The sequence below is a fragment of the Phragmites australis genome, chromosome 2, assembly GCF_958298935.1.
Source record: "Phragmites australis chromosome 2, lpPhrAust1.1, whole genome shotgun sequence".
Lineage (NCBI taxonomy): Eukaryota > Viridiplantae > Streptophyta > Magnoliopsida > Poales > Poaceae > Phragmites > Phragmites australis.
Window position 1 is genome coordinate 4,027,883 of NC_084922.1, and position 14,552 is coordinate 4,042,434.

A 14,552-nucleotide genomic window follows, 5' to 3' on the forward strand; every position below is an offset into this window, starting at 1 on the left:
TCTAGGCTCCCCTTGGGTGCATGCCTACTCCGAAGGTGAGCAGGAGCAGCAGAGGCGCGACGACGTCGACTATTTGGAGGAGTGCCGACGGCGTGCCGCCGTCCGAGCAGCCCGCTACCAGAAAAGCCTGCGGCGCTACCATCAGCACCACGTCCGAGCCCGGTCTCTCGAGGTGGGGGATCTAGTTCTGTCGCACGAAGGAAGGAATAAGCTGTCCCCTATGTGGGAAGGCCCCTTTACCATGATCGGTGTCCCGCGAGAAGGCTCTTTTCGATTGGCAGCAGAAGATGGGCAGCCGCTCCCCAACCCGTGGAACATCGAGTACCTACGCAAGTTCTACCCGTAGATGACCATGCTCGCGGCTCAGGTCAACCAGGCCGGGGGCTTCCCCCCGCCCAAGTTGACCGGGGGCTACCACTAACTGGGTAAGTCACCAACCTTGTAAAAAAATTGTCAATACAGTATGTGTATCAATGTGCAATCATATGTCAATTTCCTTTTTCTGGATTCCATATGTTTAATCTGTCTGGTGAGATGCTCGATTGTGCGAGAAAAGTTCGCTCTCTCTTTTTCCCCGCTGATAAAAGAATCCCGATCGGTATGCGCGCGGGCAGTTGCCGCTGGCTTACGTTTGTTGTGGTAGGCTGTGGTGTTCGGTGTCGTGGCAGGCTCTCGGGCACTACCAAGTCCCTGGGGTTCTCGGGTAATCCTATCGCTCGAGCCGCTCGAGTAGTCCAGAGCCTAGGCCCCAGGGGCGGGCTGTCGGTGCTCGGTCTGGTCTGTCATCCCCAGGCACCACCGAACCATAGGACCTCTGGGTTATGCCTCTGCCTGCTCTTGTCCGCCGGTCTGGGTATTCGAGAGGTCTCAGGTCGAAAACGAGAGCAGTCTATAATGAGTACCGCACTAACAGAGCGCACCAAGCAATGAATTTCTCCATTTTTTCTTAAGTCACAGATCGACAATCAAAAATAAAAGCAGCTCGACCGCGAGGGCCTCCATGCCCAGGTCGCTGCTCTGCCCCAAGGGTCCTCGGGTGGTCCTACCGCTCAAGCGTGAGTGGTCGAGATAGTCTGACCCCGGGCTCCTCATGCGAACCTTGGTGCTCGGGCGCCCCGTCCGTGGGAACCAAGTCCCCAGGCACCCCGAGCTCGGAGCGCGTGCCCCTCCTGGATCGGTTGGCCGAAAGGCCGACAGCTGTCCGGTGAGTGGTTAAATTCAGACGAATTTACATTCAATAATATTTTGTTCCCGAGTCATCCTCGGGGGCCCTCGTACTCTAATCTGCTCGGTGAGATGGTCTCGTCGCGCGCAAAACCCTACTGCGTGTCCGCTTTTTCCTAGAACGACAGAACGGTCCGTAGAAAGGTGTACCGTACGTGCGGTAATGTCCGATCGAAGTCTTTCATGGTGGTCGTGGTGTTCGGTCCGCTTATAGGGCCCCGAGCACTACCGAGTCCCTGGGCGCCCTGGGTAATCCTATCGCTCGAGCCGCTCGAGTAGTCCGGAGCCTAGGCCCCAGGGACGGGCTGTCGGTGCTCGGTCGGGTCCATCCTAAGCCCGGGCACCACCGAACCGTGGGGACTCTTGGTCGCATTCCCGCCCGCGCGTGTCTCCAGTCTACTGGCTGAGTGGTCGCAAGGTGGAAAAGTGTTCACCGGTCATGGCGTGCTCCGTGCTGGATCAATCTATCTCCCGAGCAAGGAAGTTCGTGCCTTTGTCTTTTGACTTAGCCGTTGTGGACTCGCGAGGGCTCGGGGGCTTAACGCACCGAGAAGGACGGTCGGGGCGACTTCGTTCTCGGGGAAGGAAAGGTCGAGGTCGGTCCGACTGAGTACTCCTCGGGGTATCAAGTGAAAACAGCAGAAACTACACTAAACACTCAGAAGAATACTAGAGTTGCGACCCGAAAGAAAGGCCTCCATTATATTCACAAAAGAGGGACAACGTTTCTGAGGGATCACTCCCATATTTACATCAAGTCAAAAATAAAAGAAGAAGAAAAAACTACTACAAAATCGTAGTCGGAGTCGGAGCTTTCGTTGCCTCTCCTCGGGACTGGGGGCGGCGGCGCCTCCCGCTTGAAGCCGGACGCCACCGCGGCGGCGGTGCTCCAAACTGCCTCCCGAGCGGCCTCCTCCTCGGCTTCAACCATCCCTTCCTGAGCTGGCTCCAGCGGGAAGTTCGGGTCCCGGCTCCGGTAGCAAGCCAGGACGTGTTCGGCCACTGCTTGGGCCAAGCCACGCCCCTCCCGGGCGGCGAGTTCCTGGACGGCCCAGGGCAGCGCCTCGAGGCACTCGCAGACCTTCTGGAAGCCTAGGGTGAACCGGCCAGGGCCCGCCCCCTTCTCCTCCACGAGGATTTGCCCGAGCCCGGCCTCCATCACGGACAGCTGCATCCGCCGGAGGGTGTCCTCTAGCATCAGCTGCAGGCTGGCCCGTTCAACTGAGGCGGCCTCGAGCTCCTTCGTCGCGGTCCGCAGCCGCTCCTCGAGCCCCTAACCCCCGGCCGCACCGGCAGAGCCAACGCCGGGTGCCTGACCCGCAACCAGCTTCACCTACCCCGCCAGGACGGACAGGGCTTGCTCGCGGGCAGCCAGCTCCGCCTCGGACTTGGCAGCCTGCTCCTCCCTAGCAGCAATGGCCGCCGCCGTCTCGGCAGCCTCCGCCTCCCGGCGGGCCAGCAGATCCTCCCGGGCGCCCAAGTCCGCCGCCGTCATCTTGGCGTCGGTCTCCCGGATCGCGGCGTCCTCCTCCCGGTGTTGGAGCTCCCTCTCGACGTGCTGGAGTTCCTCCGCCCAGTATTGGAGCTCGGCGCGGGTCCGGTCGACTTCGCCTTTCTGGTGACCTAGGTCGGCCTGGAAGGCCTCTGCTGCCCTCTCGCGGTTCATCGCCGCCTCCTCCCGCTCCTGCACCTGCCTCTCCATGGCAAGGGCCTCGGCAGCCTGCTACCGCGATACCTCGACCAGGCGGGCGACGTCTTCCCGCTCCCGTGCGACCTCCGTGCGGGTGTCTTCCAGAGTATTCCGCTCCCGCGTGACCTCCGCGCGGGCCTCCTCCAAGGCCTTCCGGCCCTCCTCCATGGCGCACTGCTCGTCCTCGTTGGCGACGCGCGCCGCGGCAAGGCGGGAGTCAAAAACGCGCCAAGCCACGGTGAGCTGCGCTCTCTCCGTGGCCAGAGCGGCGCGCTCCGCCTCTCGCTGCGCCATCTCCTCTGCTACGGCCGCCTCCAGCCACCCGATCACCTCCTGGGCGCTCCCAAGCACGACCGGGAGAGGTTCGGCGGGTTGGCTGGGCGGCGGCTGGGCGCTGGGTCCCCTACGAGCCTCCTCCGGGGGGCTCGGGGTCCCCGAAATCTGCCACGCGGTCACCCGCCCCGTGCTCGGCGCGCTCGGGGCGGGCTCGGACGGCACCGAACGCTCAGGTTGCGGCTGTGTCTCTGTCTCGGCCGCCGCATCCGTCGGCCCCGGCTACGCCACCGCGTCCGTCGGCCCTGGCTCCGCCGTCGTGTCCTCCGGCCCCGGCTCCGCCGCCGCGCTTGCCAGCCCTGGCTCCGCCGGTGCACTCAGCTCGGGCGCGCTCAGCTCGGGGGCTGGCGCCGGCCACCCCTGGCTCTCGGCGGCGCCCGTCGGCAGCCTGCAAGAGAAGAATGAGATCAAAATTCAGAACTTAGTCCGGGCAAAGCACGCCCAGGAAAGAATGGAGGACGAAACTTACGTGGTTGTGGGTCTTCGGTACTGCCACCTTACTGCCGGAATCCTGAACTCCGGGCTCGATGGCGTTGGCCCGGAGTCCTCCCTCCTCCTCTTCTGCCGGGGGTTCTGCGGGGCCGCTGTGTAGTCTCCGAGCGCCGAATCGGGCCCAAGCAGATGCCGTCCCCGCCGACGGCCCCGCGCAGGAGACTGGCCGTCCCGGCTTCCCCCCTCGCCTGGCAACGGCGACGGCGGGGACTCCAGCACAGGAATAAAGAGCGGTGCTTCCCCTGGTCCTCCAGCGCCGTCGCCGCCCCGCTGCCGGCGGTGCCTCCTCCTCCGGTGCGGTGGCTGCTGCCCGCAGCAGCCCTACTGCTGGCCTGCGGTTCGTCGCTTGCGGCGCCCAGGCCACCAGTATGCGCCGGATTGCTTGCGGCCTCCTCGTCGGTCGCCTCGTCCACCCCGGGGGTCTTGGTGTCTCGAGACTCCGGCGCCTCGGCCGGTCGACCAACCCCTGGGCGTCAAACTTCGGCAGCTTCGCCTGAATCGCCACCCGGTCAGGATTGGCGCAAAGCGCTATCTCTTTCCACGGGAGCTCCACCCGGCTCAGCTCATCCACCCCGGTCACCACCCGGAGCATGCCCCTCAGCTCCGGCGTGCCCAGATCCCAATCCTCGCCGATCTGGGTCCGGGTGATGTCCTCGGGGCCGGTGTAGAGCCAGCAAGGCCGGGCCCGCTCCCGCAGGAGCGCCAAGCGGCGGCGCAGGAAGTCCGCCACCACCATCACCGAGGTGAGCCCGGCGTCGCGCAGGAACCCGTTGCGCTCCAGAACCGGCTCCAGCCGCGCGTCCATCGGCGGCGGCACCTCCTAGGTCGCCTTCTGGGGCTCCGCCGCCACCTCCGGCAGGATCAGACGATCGTAGGGGTCGACGTCAACGTAGAACCAGTCGCACCGCCATTCCTCCCACTTGCTTCGCAGCACCTGGGGAATGTATTGCTCCCCCAGCCCGTCCCGTAGCCGGAAGCTGCAGCAGCCAGCGACGTTCGCAGTGGAGAAACCCCTCTTCTTCCCGGCCGACTGCAGCGCAAAGAAATACTGGAAGAGTGTCACCGACGGTGGCACCCCCACGAATATCTCGCAGAAGTGGGCGAAGACCGCCAGGATGACTACAGAGTTGGGGCTGAGGTGCACCAACTGGATCCTGTAGGTGTCGAGGATTTGGAGGAAGAACGTGGAGAACGGCGGCACCAGCCCGGTCGCCACAAAGGAGGTGAAGAGGACGATGCGCCCCGGGCGGGTCGTCGCCGGCGGGAAGCTCGCCGGCGTCACCACCAGGGCCCCCTGCTGGCCCTCGGGGACCAACAACTTCCGAATCTTCCCCGCCGCCTCCTCGTTCGACAGGCGGGACTCCGGCAGCACACCGTCGGGAGTCCTGTCGCGGCGGCTTCCTCCTGCTCTTGGCATTTCGTCGGGGCGGGAGATGATCTGGACGGTGGAGAAGGGAAGGTGCTCTGATCGCCTAAGGAGAGTCTAAGGGCTCAAGAGCGCAAAGAAAGCAGGGGCTGGATCACGAGATGGCATAAAGAGGAGGGCGATTCGCTCCCCTCCTCCTTTTATACCCCAGGGAATTCAAACGTCTCCTGCCACAGCACACTCGGCGGGACGGTTTCCTCGATCGACGCAACCGCCAGGCGAGTCTCACACAGGTCGTGCGGTGTCAGCGGTTACCAGGCGTATTTTCCTCGATTTGCGCGACTGCCGCGCGTACCGCCTGCTCCGTCATCACGCGCTGCCCGTCCCGTTGTCACACCCTTCGGAAGTTGTGTGGACGCGCGTCCGTACGGTTTCCCGTTGGGTCGTCCAAAAGACCTGAACCGCGGGACCACCCTCTGGAAGCTCGCCACATGGCGTCGGTATCGGCCTCGGCCTCGTTGGCAACGGAGGGCCCATCCGCAGTCTCTAGGCCATCGCTTGCCAATGGGCCCAGGGGCTACTGTCGGTGTATCAGGAACCGGGGGTCCCCGAATCCCGAGGCCAGGCCAGCCTTCCGCCACATGGTGCCATCCCGCGGGGTCTCTCCTACAAGATGAGAAAAGATCAAGTCCCGGGAGAAGGCGCTCGGGGCCACAGTCGGTGGCCCTCGAGTACCCCAGATCCCCGATGATCCACAGAATCCAAGTACTGGGAAGAAAGTGCTCGGGGGAGTGTACTGTCACCCCGAGCACCCTAGTCCCCCAACGACCAGGAGAGCTAAGTTCCGGGACAGAGTGCTCGGAGTTGCGTGCGGCAACCCCTGAGCACTCGGTTCCCCGAGGATCCGTACAAGTGTGCCCGGGAGAGAGTGCTCGGGGGAGGTGAACAGTACCCCCGAGCACTCGGTACCCCGAGGACAAGGAAAGGCATTCTCGGGAGAGAGTGCTCGGGGAGGTGAACAGTACCCCCGAGCACTCGGTACTCCGACGACCCAGAAAGGCCCCTCAGGGGCCCACCGATGAGGTGTCAATCAGTCAAAGGCCCGAGGCTGCATTTAATGAGCGTGCGTGGCCTGTCACCTCCAACTGCTCCCGCCACGCTCAGCGTCAGTTCCTGCCACGTTCTGGCAAAGAGGCGTGAGGTTATTAATTGCACGGGTCCCGTCCCGTGCCATCCGGCCTGTCTCAGATAACATCGTAAGGACCAAGGCGTTTCGTCTGCCGTGCTGCTGTGGCAGGGGAACAAGACAGGGCGGGCACACCGGGCTGCTCTGCGGCCGCCCGGTGGGCCCTCTCTATGGCGCCCGTTGCCAGGGTATTTATTGTGACGGATGACCGGGCGTGCGACGTATTTTCCATCCCCGGTCACTTCGCCCAGAGGAAATGATGACGCCCTTTTCATTTATGGTGTCTCGGAACTCGTGCCCCCCTTCCGTTCAGGGCACGTTGCTGCCGGCGGGTACTTAAAGCAGCCGGCGGCATAGAAGCAGGATATACGAAAAAGAGAGCTGAAGAAGACGGTTAGAGGCAACGAATAGACAAGAACACAGCGCAAGAGAAACACGGTGAGGAAGGCTGAGCCCAGTCCCAGCCGAAGAATAAGGAGTCCCAGGCTCTTAGATAGATCAAGATTCTTGTAACCAGCAACATCCTTTAGGGACTTCCTCAGGACAGTTATAGTATCCATACAGGAGTAGGGTATTACGCCCCCGTGCGGCCCGAACCTGTCTAAATTCCGGTGCATTTACTTCTTCTTGCACTAGGTCAACACCCCCCCCCCCCACCGGCCATTGCATTCATTCCCATTTATTTCTCCGACGAACGTATTCAGGATCATCTCCCCGGCCAAATCTCTAAAAAGGGGTCTCTCGGGATCCCTGCGACTGGAGTTAATTCTCCGACAAACTCGGTAACCTTCACTAGTTTTAATTATGTACTTTTGTCATGTGATCGTAACTTTTTCACCTCTACGCGCACCCCAGTTACTATCCCAAAAGCAATATAGTTGTGATCCATAATACATGTCAGTTACTATAAATATATATGATTGTAACTCGGTACATTCTCTGGTTGTAATTATGTACTTTTTTTTATCATGTGATCGAACTTGTTCACCTCTGTGTACACCCACAGTTACGATCCCAAAAATAGTATAGTTAATGTTGGTGCAAGAGATCATCTTGTGCTAACATGTACGACGAGAGTTTCTGCTAAGGAGAAGACTCAAGTTTAAAGACGAAATTTGAGAGGAAGGGACATTGAAAATGTATTGATAGTCGAAAAGATTGGTTTAAGGGGAGTATCACTATGTATCTTTGTGTTTGTGTGTATCTATCCTTTCCCCCAGATGACCATGGGCCCATATTTATTGAGTTGTAGGTAGCTTTTGGTGTACAATTATCACCATATACAAATATTTACGACCTAGCTGAATTACATGATTTTATCCTAGATAACTACTTTTAACCCTACATAAAAGATAAATATCTATCATAACAACTATTACGGTACAAGCAACCCTGGGGGTAAGCCGGTCGCTAATTGCGGCCTGGCGCTGCACTACCAGGGGTGTCAGGATGACCTCCATTGCACTGGAGTGTTAGGATAAGCACACTTGTACCGGTATTAATTGCCCGTCACTTCATGTAAGGTCGGTTGCAGGGGGTGTCCTTTCTTCCCCAATATTATCTCCGAAGACCTGCTGCATCTTCGAGCTTTGAGAATGCCACATAGGCACCAGAGAGGTGGGCACAAAGGGGTCCACAGCCTTAGGAGGCTAGGCCTCCTGCTGAGAGTCTAGAGACCGAAGACTCCAGAGGGACCTATGATAGCGATTCTTAATCATTTTCCGTAGGCTGGTCTATTTTCCCCAACAATTACGATCTATAAGATAAGTCAGTTATGACCCCAATTACAAACTGTTAAACGTACAATATAATGTCTCTAGTTGTAGAACACTCACTCTTATACTGGCACATAGTTCATGCCATTGACTCGAGTGATTAAGAATTATCACAAAGCACCATAGTTACCATTACCAAGACACTAAACTAGCTAGCATAGCTAATTTACTAAGTACGCAGCGAAACAAACAAATCTCATGAAGTAATCATACATACTAGCAGCATTAGCGTAGCAGCTAGCTTCATTGGGTGCAGCCGCAGAAGAGGAAGAAGCAGCACATCACGGAGACGAGCGCGATGTCCAGGAGGAGCAGGACATCCGAGATGCGCTCGGGCCCCCGCCTCACCGCAACCCCTAACTGCTCAGATCGCGACCACTGTTGCCACCACCTGCGGAGGCAAGACACGTACAGCTTGGCTGGGCAGGCTGAGGTCTGGTAGCTATCGGAGCATGCACACCAGGCTAGGTAGTGGCGCAACATAAATATGTTATGCGTCTATACACATAATAAACTTATCTCGTACGTATATATATACACACTCGCTGCTCTAGTGCGCCTACAATTTCGTGTCCTTTTTACCATGTCATTGCATCACAAGATAATTGACTTCAAGATGAAATTAATATTGCACAACTAGTGTCTAGTACAGTATAGATTTTGGCAGATCAAGTGGCCACTTGCATATTAAACTACTCACTTGTGTAAAGGAAAAGCATCAACTGCCAAGAGAATCATATAAATAATGAATAAAGTACTGCCACGTATATTTATGTCACGTGCACGGTGTCACTCAAACTGTTGGCTTGCTTTGCACCCAAGCAAAAACTAGTTTTTACGTGTCCCCTTGCAGCAAGCAACTGAATACATATAATGGAGCAGCTGAGCTGCTGCGCGCGGCAATAAACAATCAAGGCTGCAGTGTAGCGTGTGAACGGTCTCCGAGTGCAGATATATGTGTAGAGGCGTTCTTGGCACATTTTGAACATGGCAAATCGTTACATTAATCAAGGATTACTGCAGGTGCAAGCTGTTGCATATTAACTGGGGAAAGTATATTTTATTGCATGTTCAGACACGTACGGTGTAGTCAATCAATCCCATCTTTGGGCTAAGGCCACTTCTAACGCTTTATTTCTTAGGTTATATTTTAGAGAAAAGAGTGTAAGAAATTAAAGTTAAGAAATAAGTTTCTAATGTATATATGTGTTATTTATTTTTAAGATCTTTTAAAATAATTTATTATCTCACAATCATACAAAATTATTCAAAAAGCTAATTTCTTTCGTAAGAAACAAGCTATATCTTTTTTTCTCTTTAAATAACTTATCGTATTAGCTTTTCCTTACGTGTATACCTAATTAGTGTCTAAGAAATCAATCATATTGGAGCATTAGGAGAGGCCTCAGACAGCGGAGCGGACTGAACATAGGGGGGCGAGAAGAGATAAATTTAAATCGGTTCTAGAAGGTATTGAATTGATCTAAAATAGCATGATTTTCTCTTAATATAGATTAATCTATTTTCTATTATTTAGAAGAACAAAATATAGTTGTTACGATAAACCCATGCTCTACTATGCTAAAAAAATTTACAATTGAAAATAACTAATGCTTACGCTAATAAAGAGTAGAGTAATAGAATATGAATCATGACCATTAAGAACAATCACTTTAAACTTAATAAAGTTTAGCAAGAAAAATGTTTTGTTACATACATTCACACATAGTAGCTATGGGCAGTAAATTATACTTGGCAACATTTAATATCTAAAATGTGTTCCAAAAAAGAAGATATATATTACTTGAAACATAGATAATAGAAAAAATAAATTTGTATGCCAGTTAGCTGTTAAGTTCTTTAGCTTTTATACGTTGTGTATGCGTCCTGTGGAACTTCATCAAACATGAAAGAGAAGTTTTTTTTTGTCAATCTCCTTATCAAGCGATTAAAATTTTCCATATGTCTCAGTCACATTTGTGACCATAATAGCTCACCCCTGCAAAAACTACACCGATTTTTACGATTATGGGATGGTTTTTACAGTCACGGTTCCATGGCCGTAAAAATACTGTTGCGGGGATAGCTTTTTATGGTTAAAGTATGAATGAGACATAAGCAAAATCTAAGGTGGACTTAACAAACCTGTTTTTCTTTTAAAAAAGCAACCAGAGCTTGTTTGGAGAAAAAGAGTGTTACACGGGAGATCACCAAAGATTATTGTCTTCAAACGGGCCTAACTACACACTTAAGAAAAAAATATTCAAGAAGGGCCCCATCTATCCTCTCTCATATTTTGGGTTGTGACTCCAAAACACTATTTTTCAATTGGCTGATCCAAATCGAATGTGACGCGTGTTTCTTCTTCCTTCAACTTTTTTTTACATACAACTCTTCCTCCTTCCGATCCCTCTTCCCCTGCCCGATCCATCTTCTCCCACCATCATCTATCTTCTTCATAACATTGTTGCCTCTGCCTACCCTCTTGCACCCTTCTTCGACCGCCCTCTTCCATGCCAACCCATCTTCAACAGACCACCGTTGAGTCGTTCACGTCACCAATCCTACAAAACATTAGTTCTCCATCCATCACGATTGGGCCTCAACGCCTCCCCGGGGCCAACTGCCTCCCTGACCATCTATCTAAGCTGGGGGACATGGTGATCTCACCGAAATTGAAGATGAGAGTGAAGGGAGGGAAGGGGAAGGAAAAGATAGAGAAAAATGATTGTTGAGAGACTAAAAACATCCTATTACGATATATCATTTCCTTGTATAATAAGAAAATTAAAATTAGATAAGTGAGGTGAAAACTATAGTGAAGATAGCCATTTTTTGGTACCCATCCACTCCATATACATACGAATGGATTGGCGCCGGTCTTACCTGAAACCGCGGTTTCTCATAACTTCCATCGATGTTCAGATTCCCCACTCCCGAGTAAGAACGTGATGAGATGGGACGGCGAGATCTATCTCCCGATTAAAAAAAGGGGGAAATATTAGCAGTGCACAACGTGCAGCGCGGCAACAGTACTAGAAGCACTCCGTGGGCCCCACACGAAAACTCGACTCGGGGGACGCGGCTCGGGTGGAGTTGACTGCCACGATCCCCACCCGCCCGTCCACTCCCCTTCGTCTCCTTCCTCCGTCCACACTCCCTCACGTCACCTGTATAAATGAGCAGCCAGCCACGGTGAGGTTCCTGGCAAAGCACGGCCGCACACCTAGCCAGCTCAAAGCTCCACAACTGATTCGCTACATCTCACCTTGTCTCTCGATCGCACCCGTCGTCTCCAATCCCTCGCGCTTCTTCTCTCTACTCTCCTCCTCCCGGGGAGCTTCCTTGCTGCTCCTTGAGAGGGCTGAAATCCAGAGGGAACAGCAAATAACCGAAGAGAGATGAAGAGCAGGAGGCAGAGCTGCAGCGGCGGCAGCGCGGCTACGGCTGCAGGGGAGGGGAACACGCACAGCAGCGGCGGCGGCGGCAAGATGGAGAGGAAGGACGTGGAGAAGAACCGGCGGCTGCACATGAAAGGCCTCTGCCTCAAGCTCTCCTCCCTCATCCCTCCCGCCGCCAAGCACGCGTCCCTCCTCTCGGAGGCGGCGTCAGCAGCAGCAGCATCCAATCCCAACAAGGTAAACCTCTTCTCCTCCAATTCTTGCTCTTCCCGATCCCAGCCATGGAAGCTAGCTGAATTTTTACTTCGAAAAGAAGCCAACTGAACAATACATCTGTCTCAAAAATGAAGAAAGAGAATCTGAAGCATACATCATCCGGACAAAAGGTATCACAGCAGGGTTAGGGAATAATTGCACAGTAAAACGCCCTCGTTCACCTGGAATCCACTTAATCCATGTCATGTCGCATTCTGTATTCCTGTGGCTCACTAAAGTATTACTACCGTTGTTTGAATCCTTCTAAAAGACCAGCGATGGTAGATCTGTTAAACGATCGTCAGTTTTAACCGCTAATTCTATCCGGGATCACCAATCGATAGTTTTAATCGTTCTTGATTGTAGTTCTAACCGCAAAACAAAAGGTGAAGAGAAGGATTTGAAAAAAATGGGTGGAACAGTCGAGACTGATGCCATCGATGAACAGAAGAAAGCAGCAGGGCTCAAACAGTGATTTCTACACTGATTTGGTTGAATTAATGGAGCTACCGCTGCACTTTCCGTCACGCTCCATTCTGGGGTGAAAAGCATCCACCTAATGTTTCCTTTCTCAACAAGAAGTCCAGTCCAGTCCAGTCCAATACTGAGCTTTCGTTCATTCAGCCACGTGCTGCAAATGCCCTGCTCTGCTCGCTGCCATTGGTGGCCCTCCCCTGTGACAGAGACGTGCCCGCTCTGGGTGACATGTCATGTCACAGCATTGGTTACTACTAGTATATAATTATAGGCACGAGCCGGAGCCGGTAGCAGCTCGGGGGCAACAGGGACCTGTTTGGCGCACCTGTTAGACTAGTTTTTGGCTGAAATGAATTAGAAACCGTGGAGTTGAAAAAATAGTTGAACCTCCATCACACGAGCTGCAGCTGGACAGTGACTTGCTGTCTTATGCTAGTAGCCACGTGTTCTTGCATCTCTGAATAAAATTTACTGCTCACTCCATTTGAAGGGGGAGAAAGGAATAGACAGAAGAATATCACTAGTATTGATCCGTCTCGTAATATTATGGATTTCTTTTCGGCAAGATGGATTTTATTACTATCTGATAGTAAACATTTCCCCGTGTTGAAAAATGAAATTGAAAGTGGTTGGTTTATTGTCGCAGGACACGGTGACGCAGCTGGATCACCTGGACAACGCGGCGGCGTACATCAAGCAGCTCAAGGAGCGGATCGACGAGCTGAAGCGGAGGAAGGAGAGCGGCGGCCACGGTGGTTTCCGCAGCTCCAGCTACGAGGGGACTTCTGCGACGGCGGCCACCACCGGCGCCGTGCGCATGCCGGTGATCGAGGTGCGGTACCAGCACGCCACCCTCGACGTGGTGCTCATCAGCGAGGCCGGGCGGCCGTTCAAGCTGCACGAGGTGATCACGGTGCTGGAGCAGGAGGGCGCCGAGGTCGTTAGCGCCAGCTTCTCCGTCATCGGGGACAAGATCTTCTACACCATCCACTCGCAGGCGCTCAGCTCCAGGATCGGCCTCGAGCCGTCCAGGGTCTCGGAGAGGCTGCAAGACCTGCTCCTCGCCTGAACCTATTCACTGTCTCTGCAGCTAGCCTCGAGTCAGCAAGCCGGAAACCAAGAACAGTTTTTCTAGCCACTGATAGATCAGTGCATTGTTTGCGCTGTCATGATGATCCAGGAAGGCCTAGCAGCAGCAACAGCAGCAAGAAAATGAGATGGACTAATCAAGCCATTGCTGTAGTTATGCCCCTAGGACACTAATCAAGACTGAGCGCAGTGGTAGAACCAATCGGTTTGAATCAGTTTTGCTGGAGAAGGTTTGTTCAATACCACTATAAACTATCGTCTTATTTTCGAGCGCTTGAGAAATAACAACTCTCGTAAGAACATACGATGCTGATTGTGCCGCTGAAATTTGGACCTCAGATGTCTGAAATTTGAATGCGCTTTAAGAAATCCATGGAACGGTGCTCACAGTCGCAGAAAAGGAAATCCATGGAGCATCGACCTCTGGGTATCTGTAGTTTTCTTTTGCCGGGACAAAAAAAAAAATTCATGATTGACCTCAGATGTGTCCTTCGTACCACATGTTAATCACTTGTGTGGTTCCACACTTTCGCTCACGTTTCTAAACGCGAAATAATATTTATTTACTACAAGTAAAGCTTCGTCTTTACCCACGTGCGGTCTAATTCGTCATTGCCTGGCTGGTGGACGTTTCAGCCGCCCTGCTCGAGCCGGAAACCTCGCTACCAACCGTCTCCCAACCTGTCATGCTAACCAATTAAGCACGTCAATTAAGCACGTACCAGTTAGTACTCCCTCCCACTGTAAATATATGTCATTTTAGATTTTTACTCAAAAATTAAAAAAATAGGTCAAATAATTTTGTTACTTTTTATTTATTTTGTATTATAAAAGATAACTTATTAATTTGTGAACATGGTAGTATTCATTAAACAAAGATAAGAAGAGAAAAAAAAGAAAAAAATACATAAAAATTCGAAAATAACTTATATTTATAAAATAATTAAAAAAACTAAAACAACTTAAATTTACTATCAGAGAAAGTACTAACAAATTTGCTAAAAGACGGCAATGTACTTACTACTAACATACCTCGTGGTAGTAATTCTTTTGAGCAATCAAACAAGAGCTCTACTGCTCCGATAATTAACGTTCGTTGTCTTGCAACGCTGAACCTTTTTATTTTTTATTTTTAAAATAAAGATTATAAATATATGTGACCGTTTAAAAAAATTTGCAAACCTAGACTTACGTAGTCTGTTGGAATTACGACACGTGACAGATTTAAAAATAAAAAATTATTATATTTCAATCCTCTCAAAAT

At 52.7% G+C, this 14,552-nt stretch overlaps 1 protein-coding gene across 1 annotated transcript; it reads left to right on the forward strand.

The window, feature by feature from the left end:
- The first annotated feature begins 11,214 nt into the window (after window positions 1–11,214).
- Window positions 11,215–13,555, forward strand: LOC133895281 (transcription factor bHLH167-like). The gene is made up of 2 exons (XM_062335474.1): window positions 11,215–11,704; window positions 12,846–13,555. Exons 1-2 carry the CDS (start codon window positions 11,468–11,470, stop codon window positions 13,266–13,268), a joined length of 660 nt encoding a protein of 219 aa, XP_062191458.1. The 5' UTR covers window positions 11,215–11,467; the 3' UTR covers window positions 13,269–13,555.
- The last annotated feature ends 997 nt before the right edge of the window (window positions 13,556–14,552 follow it).

What these genes read in the sequence shown, in the direction of transcription:
- LOC133895281 (XM_062335474.1), top strand. Translation starts at nt 11,468, where the DNA reads ATGAAGAGCAGGAGGCAGAGCTGCAGCGGCGGCAGCGCGGCTACGGCT. An exon ending in CAGCATCCAATCCCAACAAG is followed by an intron (nt 11,705 to 12,845) that starts GTAAACCTCTTC and finishes TTATTGTCGCAG; the next exon opens with GACACGGTGACGCAGCTGGA.